The 16,977-nt window shown below is 32.4% G+C and overlaps 2 protein-coding genes across 2 annotated transcripts; one reads left to right on the top strand and one right to left on the bottom strand.

The window, feature by feature from the left end:
• The first annotated feature begins 9,845 nt into the window (after positions 1–9,845).
• Positions 9,846–12,758, top strand: LOC107605619 (uncharacterized). The gene is made up of 3 exons (XM_016307555.3): positions 9,846–11,501; positions 11,620–12,016; positions 12,109–12,758. The coding sequence occupies exons 1-3, from the start codon at positions 10,393–10,395 to the stop codon at positions 12,499–12,501; spliced, it is 1,899 nt and encodes a 632-aa protein (XP_016163041.1). The 5' UTR covers positions 9,846–10,392; the 3' UTR covers positions 12,502–12,758.
• Positions 12,759–15,509: 2,751 nt separating this feature from the next.
• LOC107647751 (uncharacterized) lies at positions 15,510–16,626 on the bottom strand. The gene is made up of 2 exons (XM_016351798.1): positions 16,014–16,626; positions 15,510–15,934 (listed from the first exon to the last, which is right to left on the bottom strand). Exons 1-2 carry the CDS (start codon positions 16,624–16,626, stop codon positions 15,510–15,512), a joined length of 1,038 nt encoding a protein of 345 aa, XP_016207284.1.
• Between the last annotated feature and the right edge of the window lie 351 nt (positions 16,627–16,977).

Here is a 16,977-nt window from a genome sequence, read left to right as displayed (position 1 = left end):
TCGTACCTGTCGTACCCCAAGGCACCTAGTCGATCTTTACGAGGCATCTTTGAAAAAGAACGACAAAGGAAAGGAAACAAATTTTGTTTCAAATGATGCTGAGAACTCCACCACTCATTATGATGTATCTGATTTCTTTGAGGACCCTTAAGGAAATATTGGTCATTTGATCAATGATGGAATAGTTTAATATGTGGGATTGTGAAGTAGATATGTAAATAAAAAGAACTTATTGTTAAGTTTTATTTTCTATGTATTTAAGTTTCAAATGTGATGTACATAAATAATGAAATATTAATATGAATTTTGAAATTATTAAATGTGTCAAATTTTAAAATAAAATTTTAGTATATGACATTATTTTATGTACAGTGTTTCTTAGAAAAATAATTCTGATCAAGTATTCAATTTAACTGTGCATACTACTCATTTTATTATTATTTGTTTTTGAAGAATGGCAAGGATATGTAATGAAGATGTATGCCTTGCGGATAGTGCAAGTTCGCACACTATTCTCAAAAGTGATATATATTTTACCCATCTTGTGCCAAAAGAGGAATATGTTAATACTATTATTGGCTCAGGCAATGTGATAGAAGGCTCCGGAAGAGCTATAATTTTGTTTCCTGGAGGAACAAAATTTATAATAAATAATGCACTGTTGTCTACCAAGTCTCGAAGAAACTTGTTGAGCTTTAAAGATATTCGACGAAATGGATATCATATTGAGACTATGAATGAGGGAAATCATGAGTATTTATATATCACAACTCATGATTCAAATAAGAAAGTTATATTAGCAAAATTACCCTCTCTTTCATCTGGGTTGTATTATACTAAGATTAGTGCAATTGAATCACATGCCACTGTAAACCAGAAGTTTACTAGCCCAAATGAATTCATAACTTGGCATGACCGTTTGGGTCATCCGGGAACAACCATGATGAGAAGAATTATTGAAAACTCTCATGGACATTCACTAAAGGACCAGAAGATTCTTAAAACTAGTGAATTTTGTTGTGCTGCATGTTCTCAAGGGAAGTTAATTTTAAGGCCATCACCAGTAAAGATTGGATTTGAGTCCCCTGAATTCCTAGAAAGGATTCAAGGTGATATATGTGGACCTATTCATCCACCATGTAGATCTTTTAGATATTTTATGGTCCTGATAGACGCATCTTCGAGATGGTCACATGTGTGCTTATTATCTTCTCGCAACCTAGCGTTTGCGAGATTACTGGCTCAAATTATTCGATTAAAAGCACAATTTCCAGAAAATCCAATTAAAGCAATTCGTCTTGATAATGCTGGTGAATTTACTTCCCAAGCTTTTGATGCTTATTGTATGACTAATGGAATAAGTGTTGAACAGTAGCTTATGTTCACACACAAAATGGGTTAGCAGAATCACTTATTAAGTGCCTCCAATTAATTGCTAGACCCTTGCTTATGAGAACAAATCTCCCAACTTCGGTTTGGGGGCATGCTATCTTACATGCCGCAGCACTTATTCGTTTGAGGCCAACGAGTTATCATCAATTCTCTCCTATACAATTAGCTTTTGGCCAGCAGCCAAATGTTTCCCATTTAAGAATATTTGGGTGTGCGATATATGTTCCCATTGCACCACCTAATTGCACCAAAATGGGACCCCAAAGAAAATTGGGGATATATGTTGGATATGATTCTACCTCTATAGTGAGGTATCTTGAGATACAAACTGGTGATGTGTTTAAAGCCCGGTTTGCGGATTGTCATTTTGATGAATCAAAATTTCCAACATTAGGGGGAGAGAATAAGCTTCCTGAAAAAGGAACTTAATTGGAATGCATCATCGTTGATGCATTTAGATCCTCGATCAGGGCAATGTGAACTAGAAGTTCAAAAGATTATACATTTGCAAAGAATAGCAAATGAATTGCCTGATGCATTTTCCGATACAAAGAGGATAACCAAATCTTACATACCAGCGGAAAATGCCTCAATTCGAATTGACGTCCCAGTAGGACAAGTAGCCACTGAAGCAAATTCACGCCAGAAGCGTGGCAGGGCGGAAAATGCCCCAATTCGAATTGATGTCCCAGTAGGGCAAATAGCCACGGAAGCAAATACACGCCAGAAGCGTGGCAGGCCTGTCGGTTCCAAAGACAAAAATCCTCGAAAGAGAAAAGAGGTAAATAATATTCCTGTTGAAAAAGACATAGTAAAGACACCTGCAGTTGTCCAAAATTCTGATATAACGCCAGAAGACGTTCAGGTACCTGAAAATTGTAAAAATGACGAGATCTCGATAAATTATGTCTTTACAGGAGAGAAATGGGACCGAAATAAGACAATTGTCAATGAAATATTTGCATATAATGTGGCATTAAATATCATGCATGAAAGTAAGGATATTGAGCCAAGATCAGTTGAAGAATGTCGACAAAGAAATGATTGGCCAAAATGGGAAGCAGCCATGAAGGCTGAATTAGACTCACTTGCAAAACGTGAAGTCTTTGGACCTGTAGTCCGTACACCTGAAGATGTAAAACCTGTTGGATATAAGTGGGTATTTGTGAGAAAACGAAATGAGAAAAATGAAGTTGTGCGCTATAAAGCCCGACTTGTGGCACAAGGTTTTTCACAAAGGCCCGGTATAGATTATGAAGAAACGTATTCCCCTGTAGTGGATGCGATAACATTGCGTTATTTGGTCAGTTTATCTGCATATCATAAACTGCATATGCATTTAATGGATGTGGTAACAGCCTATTTGTACGGCTCATTAGATCGGGATATCTATATGAAAGTCCCTGAAGGACTAAAGATATCTAAACCATCTAGTGAATATTCGCAAGGGTTATACTCAGTCAAATTGCAAAGATCTTTATATGGTCTAAAGCAATCTGGACGAATGTGGTATAATCGTCTTACTGAGTATCTGGCCAAAAACGGTTTCAAGAATGATGATATATGCCCGTGTGTTTTCATAAAGAAAACTACATCTGGGTTCATTATAATTGCTGTGTACGTTGATGATTTAAATATCATTGGGACTCCTGAAGAGATTCCAACAATTATAAAAACTCTAAAAGAAGAGTTTGAGATGAAAGATCTTGGAAAGACTAAATTTTGTCTCGGCCTGCAGATCGAGCATACAAAAAATGGGATCTTTATTCATCAAACAACATACACAGAAAAGATCTTGAAGAGATTTTATATGGATAAGTCACATCCCTTGAGTACCCCAATGATCATAAGATCTTTGGATGTGAAAAAGGATCAATTCCGTCCTAAAGAAGAAAATGAAGATATCCTTGGTCCTGAAGTACCATATCTTAGTGCCATCGGAGCGCTAATGTATCTTGCTAATAATACGCGACCTGACATATCATTCGCGGTGAATTTACTAGCAAGGTATAGTTCCTCTCCAACCAGAAGACATTGGAGTGGAATCAAACAAATCTTTCGATATCTTCATGGGACGGTTGATATGGGATTGTTTTATCCCTATGAATCCAAGTCACAACTAGTTAGCTATGTAGATGCCGGATACTTGTCTGATCCACATAAAGGGAGATCTCAAATAGGATACTTATTCACATATGGTGGAACAGCTATATCATGGAGGTCTACGAAACAGACGATTGCTGCAACATCCTCTAATCATGCCGAAATACTGGCGATTCATGAAGCTAGTCGCGAGTGTTTTTGGCTGAGGAGTCTGATCCAATATATTCTGTCATCATGTGGACTGATTGATCATAAGATAGCTCCAACTATCCTGTTTGAAGATAATGCAGCATGTATTGCTCAACTTAAAGGCGGATACATCAAAGGCGATAGAACAAAGCATATTTCTCCCAAATTCTTCTTCACTCATGATCTTCAAAATCAAGGGACAATTGATGTGCAACAGATCCGTTCAAGTGACAATCTGGCAGATTTATTTACAAAGTCATTCCCAAAATCCTCCTTTGAAAGATTGGTACATGAGATTGGGATGCGTCGATTTCGAGACATTAAATGATGTCGGCAAGAGGGGGAGACTGTACTCTTTTTTCCTTGGTCAAGTTTTTTTCCCATTGGATTTTTCTTGACAAGGTTTTTAATGAGGCAGTCCCCATCACAAAGGATACTGTACTCTTTTTCCTTCACTAAACTTTTTCCCATTGGGTTTTCTTTAGTAAGGTTTTAATGAGGCATTTTCCTAAATGGTCATCCAAGGGGGAGTGTTAAGATAAGCGTGATTTTGTGGATGCCCATTTAATGGGCGGTTCACTCTTTCCACTACTGATAAGAATTCACTTTTCAATACTGAATGAAATTAATTAACACTGCTTTTGTACGCCTATAAATAGGCATGAATTGATGCAAAGAGATACACAGTAAAAAGCAGTAAACAAATCATCTCTCTCTCACTTCTTACGAATACTTTTCTTTTATGCTGCAATCAAATACTCTTCTCCTTATATTTCTACTACAATTCTTTCTCTTCTTTTATTTTATAAGTATTTTAAATTCTATTTTCTATTACTCTTTACATATAATATTAATAGCAATATTAATCATCTTTATTATATTGAGATTGTAACAATAAACAAATGTGATTCTCTCTCTCTTTATTTTTAATACTTCTTTCTATCTTTGTATATATATATACATTACAACATATAATATTATTATATATATATAAATTATTATTGAGCTAATTATTTTAATACTAGAGTCTTCTATTTATACATCTCTATTATATATATATCTTTTATTTTACAACAAGTTACACAGATAAGTGATGCAACAGCTCAACATTTTAATTTTAATTTTCATGTAAATTTGAAAACAATTATTTTACATCTTAATATTATTAAAGGGAAATAATTGAATATATTAAAAAATTAATATGATAAATTTAAATAAATTTTTAATAAAGACAAAATTAAGTATAATTAGGGTAGATATTCATGCTATCAATTCATATTTTTAAATCTTTTTAATTTTATTATTTATTAATTTATTTAATTTGTATTGATTTTATTTTAATATAAAAGTATTTTTGAATAATTATTAGAGATAAATTTGAAAGAAGATAAAATAAAAAAAGTATAGTTAAAAAAAATGGTGTTATTATCTATTAATTTTGAGAATAGTATTATCATTTCTCATATATATGTATATGATGTTTGTAAGAACCGAAAGTAATTAACCGTTTAATCAAAATAAAATAATAAATTAATTGTTTGGAATAGGTTCGAAAATTTAGAGATCTTAATTTAAAAATTTAAAGGTGAGATTTGAATTTGTTGAATTTTTTCAAATAGAAAAATGTAACTTCCTGCAGAAAATTGTGTAAAAACACATAACTAGTAAAATAGCTGGCACTGCCGGTTTAAGTCTTTTCGGTATTGCGAGTGAGAAAATAAAACTAAAAATCCTTAGAAAAATATTTAGAATTGAAAACTGGACGCTAATTCTAAAAATTTTGGCTCAAAGTTGAGTCAAACGGACCATAAATGCTAAACAGTTGGATTGGGTCCAAGTTAGGCCCAAGCGCACCATATATATATATATATAGCCTTATTCATGAGCCATTCACCACCTAAAACACAAACAACACAGCTCTGAAATCAAAGAGAAGAGAAGAGGGTTGCTATTCATCATCCTTTTCATTTGCTCATAACTTGAGCTACGGTACTTCGATTCGCGTGCCGTTTGTGGCCACATGTAGCTCTCGCTGAACCCGTTACTGCCCTAACAATTTCGTAATTTTGGGTTTAGTTACTAAGTAAATTCTTTGATTTTGGTTGTTTATGGGTAATCTAACATTGGATTATTGTTGGATTTTGCTCCTAATACCGTCGGATAAGGTAAGTCACTGCGAAACCCTTGTGGATTAGTGATTTTGTGAACTCTAGGATTAATTTATGATAAATTAAATGTGTATAGCTTGAATTTGGTGATTATTGGAGTTGGTTTTGGCAATTGGATTGACTTTGGTGGCTGAAGCTTTGTGGAAGCTTGTTTGGAATCATTTTTTGTATTTTGTACGTATCGAAAATCGGCCAATGTATGATTTCGGTTTCTTTTAGTTAATATGTAATGCTTCATGAAACTTAAGCTAGTGTAGGACGGGATAGGATTGAATTGATGTTGATTGTTGATAATTATTGAATTGATAATGAATATTGATGGTAATGTTGATGATGAATATTGATGAAAATAGACGTCGATGAAGATTGGTGATGATATGTGATGAATGATACTTACGATGAGTTGAATTTGTGCAAAATTTAGTGAGATTGTATTCTTGATTGGAAATTATTGGTTTTGTTGAACTATGAGTCTATGAGTAGAAGAGATAGAAAATTGAGTGAAATAGGTGTGAAAATGCTTGAAGTGTATTTGAGGAGTAAATTGTAGTGTGTAGTAGTGTTTTGATGATGATTTTGAGTATGGTTGAATTGGTTTGAATTGAAGTTTAGATAAACTAGAGAAACATTGTAAGTTTTGGTAAAACTTTGTTTTTTAACCAAGTTCAACGAGATATTACTTGTGTTCCGGACCCTTAATTTATTTTAACCCGACATTAAATTGACCCAAAATAAATCAAATTAAATTGGATTGGCCAAATATAAAATTAGAATGTACAAATTTATAAATTTTATATAATAAATTAATACAAATTTAATTTTTAAAATTAAATTTAATAAATGTTACATTATATTTACACCAAAATAAATTATTATAAAGTTAAAACAATATCATATGATATAAAAAGTGTAACACCCTAACATATAGAACTTTACGCTTAAGTTCATAAATAAGAAATTGTGAGGTATTACGACCTCTAAAAATAAAATTACATACATAGGTATATATGAAAAGAAATTTAACTAGGAGTCTTGAGAAAAAAGTTAAACAAAACAATCAGAACTCGTGTCACACACAAATCACAAGGAAGCGAAACACACATAAAAGGAAGCGAACACAATTTTAGTTGTGTGAGGACTAAACTAATAGTTAATTTCATTTTGAACAAATGACTAAATGTATGTACACAGAACGATAGTGTTAAAAATTTTAAAAATATCATTTTTAGTAATTTAAATTCAATTATGTATGGAAAAAAATAAAATTTATTAGCATGTGATAGTGGAAAAATTATTAAAATCCATGATGGACATGAATCATGTTTAGCGACAATTGTGTTAGCAAATCATGTTTAGTAAGTTTTATGTACAATTTTAAAAATTTACTATCCTACCATTATCTATGTGTTAAAGAATACTATTGAATTTATAAGTAAATAATGATAAGATATCGTGTGATTTGTGTTTTTGTAAAATAATTATTCCACCACAATATACATATTAAAATATAGTATAATATTCTTAGTAAATTATAGTAGAATAACAAGATTTATGAATAATAATATTATTATCTATGTATAAATTATAAAAGATAACGTATATATAATGAATTTTGATTTAAGATAATTTGGTAATTATAATCTTTTTTAATATTAAAATAGCCAAATGTATTTTTTTTGGACACATAGGATAACAGAATAAGAAAAATCTAATATCATTAGATAATAAATTTAAATCTTCATATTACGAACTAATTTTTTTTTGTAAAAACTAAAATTAAAAATATATCGATTGAAATCAATTCAAAATCTATGGACTAGATTCAGTAAAACTATTAAAAAATTAAATATTCTTTCTTTGTCATTAAATTATTAGATATATATTTTTCGTCTGAATTTTTTATTTTTAAAAAATTAGATGTCGAACAAATATTTTAAAAGATTTGAATGAAAATGTTGTCAGAATTGTATTTTTAAATTGTTCAAAGGACAAATTAAAAGTAAAAGAATTATTTTGAAAAAAAATTAGTAAAAAAAGCTAAATATTTTTAATTGTAATGTTAATATTTGAAAAATAAATTTCATTTTGATATATGTTATTTAACTCATAAATATATATTTTATATTTTAAATTTAATTTTAATATACACCTAACATATTTGTTATATTAGTATATAAATTATTTTAAAGATAAAAATTGTAAATAGCTACATCATCATTGTCCTATTTCAATTTATTATCATCCTCCCTAACTATTTTTATCCAAGAGAACATAGACATGATAAAATCAGATTTATTTTAACTTAAATCCGACTCTAAATATTTATCACATTTGTAATTCAAGTATAGTTTCAATTTTAGACTCGACGGAATCTCATTATATTTGGATCACAACCATACCAAATAAAATAAAAGTGTAATACAGTAATTATAATTTATAAAAAATTTATAAAATAAAAGTTTAATTCGGTGTATTTTGAAAATTTTTTAATTTTATAATTTTCATTAAAAATAAATGAATCAATTTATACTTAATATTATATAATTTTAGTTAAAAATAAAACAAAATTTTAAAACAAGACATACGTTATTGAATGTTGTAAAATATGTAAATATCCAATAATAATTATTTATAATGTTGTAAAATTCACTTAGAATCGAAACATAAATTCACATAGAATCAAATTTTAGAATTACAGAAAAATCACCAATTACCACTAATAACACAAAATCTTTTACTAACATTTACCGAATCACACCAGGAGACCATAACTTTAGCTTAGATCCGGTTTAATTGTCTTATCGGGTTAGATTTTTCTTTTGAGTGAATATCTAACTCGACTCCTCACAATTACTTCGATTACGAAATTTTTGACAAAAAAAAAAAAATCTAACTCAGCTCTTAAACTTTTTTTTGAGACTGATGAGCTCCTATGTAAAAAAAATAACATTGACTTCTTTTGGTACAGAAACTAATCAGTCCCATAAAAATAAAATTCAGGAATCGAATTGGATTTTTTTTATGAAGAGTCTTATTATCTTTCGAAATAATTGTCACAGACCGTTTAAATTTTTTTTTATTTTAAAATCTTACCGAATCACTTAAAAATCAAAACTCACTCAAATTACTCAAATCCGGACCGAACCAAACCTTGTTGTACACCCTACCTGTATCTTATTCGTGTTTTTGTAGTCTTGTTTTACTTGTTCTTATAGCTAAATTAATTTTTTAAATAAAGACTTTTAAAATAATTTTTAAATTAAAATAAGTCATATTAGCGATCATGGAGGATTTCATCTTCTTGATTGGATGTAACTAACCTTTTTTTAGTAAAGAACTCTTTTCAATAAAAGAACAAAATTCAAAGGTAAGTGTAATTTTAGTCTAATAATTTAATAATATAATTTTAATCTATAATTTTAAATATTATTAACTAAAAATTTAGCATTTTTCTTAATAAAAAAATAAATACTATTTTAATTATTAATATTTAATCAAATTTTAATTTAATCTTTAAAATTTTAAATATGTTATTTCTGTCCTAAAATATTTTAAACAAATTTAATATTATATTCTTATTAAATTTATGTGAATAGTTAAGAAAGAAAATGATGTGAACATTAACAACACTATTTATAAGTTATATCTTTTTTTTTATTAAAAAAATATAGTTAAAATCTTGTAACAAATTTTTTTCTCAATCTTCTTATAAAAAAAATTCTAAATCATATCAATCAATTATAAAAAAAAACTTTTTTGTCGGTGATTATTGGTTAACACTAAACTTATTTGAAATTTTGGAACTGAAATAACATGTTTAAAATTTTTTAGAATTAAAATAAAACATTAAAAATGTTAAGAACTGAATTAACACTTAACCCAAAGATTAGGACCAAAATAATACTTTGTTCTAATGAAAATAAATTTGCATGCACGCACGTGAGCTAATACTAACGGACACGTGAGTAATTAGCAGAAAGTATCTATTTATCTAAAGTTCTAAACTGCAACTTTTCAGTTCTTCAACTTCAACTACATTGCTTGCTCAAAATTCTTCAGTGTTAGTGTAAGCTGTTAGATTAGATTATGACATTCATCTAATTCAATCATCATACATAGTTTTTGAACAAACCAATCAGCTTAGCTTCCCATGCAAAAACGCATGCTTCTTGAATACGTACTTCTTCTTTTAACTCTTAGCTTCTCTGGGAGCATAAGCACGTAGAATCGTAACTTCATGGCAGCGCTGAATCGTAGAATCGCACGATTCTAACGATTCAAACGATTCAGCATAAACAAATCGATTTCACTGCAAGCCCATTTTTGGAGCCCAAACAGAACACTCGCTTCAACTTCAACCCTAAATTTCCAACCTTTATATAAATGTTCTAGCTTTCCCGCGTTCTCCCTGCAATGCCCTAACCGCATTTCATCGAAATCGTGTTAGGGTTTCTGTTTCTGCTATTCTGAGTTCGAAAACACCAAAAAGGTCAAACCTTTTATCTTGTTCTGTTGAGTATTTTTGCTTTCACTTGAAAAAATGGCTCTTGTTGGTTGTGGGAAGAGGAAGGGGAAGGATTTGGAAGAGAAAAATGGGGTCATTGTGAAGAGAAGAGGGAACAATGTTGATCATTCTATCGTGGGTGATAGTGAAGAGATTCTGAGAAAAGAAATATGTCAGAAAGTTGCTACCTTTCTAGTCATGAATGGCATTCCTTTGAAAGCTGTGAAAAGTGTTGAGTTTCAAAAGATGTGGGAATCAGTTGCACGTTGTGGCCCTGGATACATTGCACCTTCTATTGAAGATCTCAGAGGGAAGCTTTTGAAGTATCAAGTCGCAAGAATCAAGGAAGCAATTGAGGATCACAAGATCAAGTGGAAGAGAACAGGGTGCAGCATTTTGATTGATAGCTGGAATAATGGGTATGGAATGACCATATTCAACTTCTTTGTTAACAGCCCTAAAGGTACGGTTTTTCTGAAATCTGTTAATGCTACTAATGTATGCAACAATGTTGATGGTATCTTTGAGATGATTGATGGTGTTGTGAATGAGGTTGGTATTGAAAATGTTGTTCAAGTTGTGACAAAAAATGAAGAGAGTTTTAAAGCTGCTGGAAAATTGTTGATGGAGAAAAGAAGTACTATTTTTTGGGTGCCTTGTGCTGTTCATTGTATTGAATTGATGTTTGAGGAATTTGAAAAGAAGGTGAAGGTTCATAGAGAGACCATTGCTAATGGTAGGAGGATTACTACTTATATATATTCCAGAGCTTCTGTGATTGATCTGTTGCATTACTTTACCAAGGGAAAGGATTTGATTAGGCCGGCTGCGACTCGTGGTGCGACTTCTTATCTGACTTTAGATTGTCTCAATCGCAACAAGGATGCATTGGAGAAAATGTTCACTTCGAAATCATGGAAATCCAGTGCTTTCTCAAGATCAAGAAGTGGGAAACAGGTTGAGAATATAGTTATGGATAGCAAGTTTTGGAAGAACATTGAGATTTGTTTGAAAGGTGCTAATCCTCTTATTAAAGTGCTTCGATTGGTGAATTCAGACGAAAAACCAGCCATGGGTTTCGTTTATAAAGAAATGATGCAAGCAAAAGAAAAGATACAAAGTGCCTTCAATTCTGTCAAGCAAAGGTGCATTGGCTATGTTTTCTTATTCACTACCAATTTTAGTTTCATTTGTGCTCTCCTAGAATTTATTATTTGTCGTTGAACTAACTTTGATTCTTTTAATCTTTTTTTCATTATTTAGATACATGCCTCTGTGGAACATCATTGATGAAAAATGGGATAAAGAAGTTCACAGGCCTTTGGAAGCTACTGCTTACTACCTCAACCCTCAATTTCACTATAGCCCTGATTTCAAAGATGATTTTGATGTTAAATATGGACTATATAGTTCTTTGTGTAGGACGGTAGCAATTAAAGCTGATGCATGCACTGTTGATCGTCATCTTGAAGAGTTCAAGAATGCAAGAAATGCCTTTGGAAGTGAATTAGCCAAGTCTGCTATTAAAACCAAAAAGGCAGCAGAGTGGTGGGACTCTTATGGATCTGAATTTCCCGAGCTTCAGAATTTCGCCATTCGTATACTGTCCTTGACATGCAGTGCTTATGGGTGTACAACTAATTGGGATACTTTTGATAAGGTAAAAGTACTATATTTGAAACACAACTAGTATTTCACTCTGAAAATTAACAATTCGGACTTGTATTTAGTTCTGTTTTCTTATGTGTTTAGGTTCACTCAAAGAAAAGGAGTCGTCGTAGGCAGAAGACATGGAATGATGTATTGTTTGCGATGTCCAACTTAAAATTGACCGATGAGAAGAAGGAAAGCAAAGCGTTTGCGTATAGCATGGAAGACATTGCTTCTGATGATGAATGGTATGTAGAGAACATTGAAAGTTCATCTAATAATGAAGAACCAGAGCTTTACGATGCAGAATTGATTATTCCAGCTGAAGATGATACACCAAAAGATCAATATGGTTATATAGAGGACTTGAGAATTCCTGATATTGATTCTGACTTTAATGATGATGATGATGATGTTGCTAATGATGATTATGGTGATGATGATGCCATGGAAAGTGATGGAGATGACATGGAAGATGATGATTACGATGATTGATGCAAACACATTGTTCAAGTCCTGCATGAAGTATTATGTTCTCCTATATATATAGTTAAAACAATGTCAAGTTTTTAATGTTTCAAGTGTTTTCTTTTCTGGTTGACATGTTCTAAGTGTTTAATGTGGTGACTTGTCTCTTGTAAGAAAACTTAACCTGTGATGTCTTTTGGATTAGAGTTTATCTAACATGTTTGTTTTGATTTTAACTTTCTTGTGGACAAGCCTTAGTTTTTGTTGTTATTGCTAGTTTGTTTTATATTACTAGTTTGAGAACCAATTGCAATATAGACATCTCTAAGAATTGCCACCCTCACAAGAAAAGTATCAATGTTTTCTTGTCATTCCTTGAGGAAATTAAAAGTTAGTTACCATTAGTAAGATTAAGAGAGAGTTAAGAGAGAATTAGTTATAACAATTATCTCCTCATCTTGTTATCTGTGGTTAAACTATTTTTTATCTTGCTGATATTGAAGTGATAAGTATCCTTGGTTAAAATCCATCCAATTCCTTATCCCTTGCTACGTATAGATTCAAATATTGAAGTTTGTTCACAAAGTTGAAGAATCATTCGTTACAGTGAAATATCAATAATTTCCAAACTTTGTTAGCACAGCAGTAAACTATTCGAACCCAAATGCATCTACATAGAATCAACAAATCTACCATTTGTGTCGAACTTCATTTGCGGTCTCACATCTTTTGAACTAACCCAAACTATCTTGCCCCATTCACATAGCATAAACAAACTTGCTATGTGGAAATAAAAGCAAAGGCCATTGGGAAAAAGTTCTCAGACTTCTCCGATTTTTACTGTTTAACTACCAAAAAAAAATGTCAGAGAATACTAAAAATTAAATACAAAATCAATCCAGAAATTATTATTTTTATGGAAGTTAAGGTGGTGTATTGGCCAAATATTGAGAATGTAGGTGTATTACCGAATGGTGGGATTCAGTTTCAACACGATGGGGGCGTGTTGCCTCTGAATCTTGGCAAGCCAGCAGGGTCTTTGCTCCTTTCCGAGGAATCTGGAGCAACACAGGAGCAGGTGGTCTGCATGCAGGGGACAGCTTCCCACTCCGATAATCAGCAACGTTCAAAGTCCCGTTCAAAGTCTCTCTATAAATTGAACTTCTGGAACCATTTCTCATGTATGAATGCTTCATATGTTTACTGTGAGGGGAGAAGTTGAGAGAGTGAAGATAAGTGTAAGAGTTATATTTTTTTGGTGTTGTTGAATGCTTCACAATTTGATCGTGAGAGAAGAAGTTGAGAGGCTGAAGAAGAAGAAGAGTGTTAGAGTTAGGGTTGTTTAAAAAAAAATTATTAATTTGTAATGTTTAAAATGGTACGTAATTATACTACACCTGAAAAATATATCAACAATTATTTGAATAATCCAGTTCATGTAAGTTCATAAATTTTATTATTTTATGTATTTAAATTATTTTTTTTAAATTTTTGTTATTGTTAGTAATATATGAAAATATAATATTATTATTTTAGAATCATTTTTTTAATAATATTTACGAATAATATTTTTAGTTGTCTAATATAATTATATATGTTTTGTTTTATATAAATGTAAATATTATTTAAATTTTTTGTTCGAATATAAATGTTATATATGTTCGTTTATTTTTTAATATAAATATTATTACTATATTGGTTTTTAATGTATTTTCAAAAATAAATATTATTATTTGTACTAATTATTATGTATAATATTTAAATAAGTAAATATTTTTTAAAAGTCTCTCTCAGTGAACTTCATCTTTCTTATTTATTCCGGTGTATTGTTTTAAGTTGCCAAATTTTTATTGGGTAAGCCATAAAAAAATTAAACTGAAAATAATAATTTTAAAAGACATTCACTAATTTTTTAAAAGACCCATTCAGTGCTCTTAATGGATGAATAGGAATAACAATATTTTATATTTATATAAATTATAATTATAAATAGTTTTTTAATATTTTTTATTTATTTAAACTAATATTTAGTGAATAAATATGTTTTTGTTGAACCAGCCAAACAGGAATTTGATGGTTCTTAAACTGGATCCGCCGCTGACGTGGAATCCGATAGTTGAAAATTACTTACGCTCAACGGAATTCTACCACGTTTCTAGGATTGGGTTAATAAGAGGATTTTACCCCTTATTAGCTGTTTTGGTGGAAAGGTAGAAGCCAAAAACTCATTCATTTGTATTGCCGGTGAGTGAGGTTACTGTGACACTGGAAGATGTCGCTAATATATTTGGCTTACCCATTGATGGAGAGCCTGTGAGCGGATGGACAGATAGTAGTAGCAACTTCGTACAGAGCCAGAACATTGCGATATTCGGTCATCAACCGACTCTCAGTAATTCTTCGAAATCTTATATTAAGTTGGGTTGGGTTCGAACTATTAGAGACGTAGAGTCATTGGATACCGGGGAGTCTATTAAAAGATATGTCAGATACCAGATTTTTTATTTGTTGGGTTCAACCCTATTCACGGATAAGTCGACCGCATATGCCCATACGAAGTATCTGTCCTTGCTTCGCGATTTCGAGCGGATCCATACTTATAGTTGGGGGTCAGCATGTCTCGCGCATCTTTATTGAGCACTATGTCGTGCATCACGGTATGATACTAAGGAGATGGATGGCCATCTTAATTTGTTGTTTGTTTGGGCATGGGAGCGACTGTCGTGTATTGCGCCCATACCCAGACAGTCCCTTCCACCAGCTGAGATACCAGTTGTCATGAGGTAACAATTCCTATTTTAGTCCTGCATTAAATTGAGAATGCATATTTGATTGACGGAATATGTTTTTTAATTTTTTCGATGAACCGTGTTTCAGGTGGAGTCATTCGTATCGGAGCAAAGTTTGGTTATCGATGACCATAGAGGTATTTAAGCAGGAGATAGACAACATAGACGAGGTAAATATTTAAGGATCATGTGATTATTGTATCCAAACATTAATATTATCGTATCCAAAACTTTGGCTATGGACTTTTACTTTGCCAACCAAGCCTTTCGGTAACTGATGGTGTAGTTAAACCTTGACTGGACCTCCGCAATTATAGATTTGATATTGATGGACGGGTCACTCTCAACCAATGGCCTTATAGCCTCAGCAACTGTGTCCAAGTCTAACTTGGAATGATCCTGTGAAATCGTTCCCATGGTGCATGTGTGCCAGCCGTTGTATCTCCGTATCTCCCAACAACCTTTTTTCCGTATCAAACTGGCTCGGATAAACCAGTCGCGCCCACGCTCATACGTCATGCATTTTGCATAGAACGTCAATGGTTCGGACTCATAAACATTGTAGTCGACTCCTCTAGAGATAGTGCAACTTCTAATTGTTGCGACGACAGACTTTCTAGAACTATACTCCATTCCTATCCTGAACTCTCCGTCCTCAGGATCAGCAACACCTATAAAAGCAGAAATCATCATTCATTGATCCATCCGAAATATAAATTTACAAAAACATATTATTCTCTCATCACGTACCTATGTTTGCATATTCCGAAAATTCCGGTGCATTCATCGCGTCAATATCCAAATTACGCATAAAATGTGGGACGTTCATCGGTTGACTGACTGCGGGGTGAATCACCACATTCTCCACTTCTGCTTCGACTCCCACATCACCATCCTCGTCTTCATCGCCAGCTTCATAAGTGGCTTCGAAGTCCTCTTCGCTGTCACTGTTCATTCCTTCATACACTGCAGCTCTATCATCCTCTATATCTAAATCATTTTGAATCTCATCTGCCTCTACATCTTGAAACTCAACATACAGCTCAATCTGTGGCTGTCGCATTTGAGTTTGCCGATGAATCTGGAACATATTTTGCAGACTCTCCTCGTCAGTGATCGGCATGATATCAAACTGTATTAGACCACCAAAAACTATAATCGGATTCCGGTACAATATACTGCTCACTCTCCTCAATATAATATTCTCCATACTTTGACAGAGACTGTTTTGAAGCTCGATAAACGTCATGGTGCATGGAACCACAAACAAAAACGGATTCTGACACACAAACCTCACTCTCTCATGAGTATTTCGTATAATCTCACTATTGCGATACACTATCACGTTTGCGGTACCCTCCATTACACTAGCAACACACTCAAAGAACACTCTTCCTCACAATGAAAATGGTACCGGATGTTGCCTTATATAGATGAAGTACTCAGCACGCCCACCCCCGTGTTGCGATCACCAACCAACCAGCTTTCGACACGTGTAACACGTCCCCCCCCCTCCCGGTGTTGACTCAGCACGCCGCCCCATGTGTTGCAGGTTCGTGCATCCAAACTTCACCAAATGACATTCACGCCCACTCATATGCTGACTCAGCACGCCCCATGTGTTGCAGTCTACAAACAACACGTATTTCCGCGTGTTGAAAGTGTCTTCTGACACCACCAATCTGCAAATACCACATTGCACCAATTTTAAACT

This window comes from Arachis ipaensis, chromosome B6, assembly GCF_059453495.1.
Source record: "Arachis ipaensis isolate K30076 ecotype BB chromosome B6, ASM5945349v1, whole genome shotgun sequence".
Taxonomy (NCBI): domain Eukaryota; kingdom Viridiplantae; phylum Streptophyta; class Magnoliopsida; order Fabales; family Fabaceae; genus Arachis; species Arachis ipaensis.
Note: the sequence above shows the minus strand (reverse complement) of the source record. Positions and strands in the feature narration are given on the sequence as shown.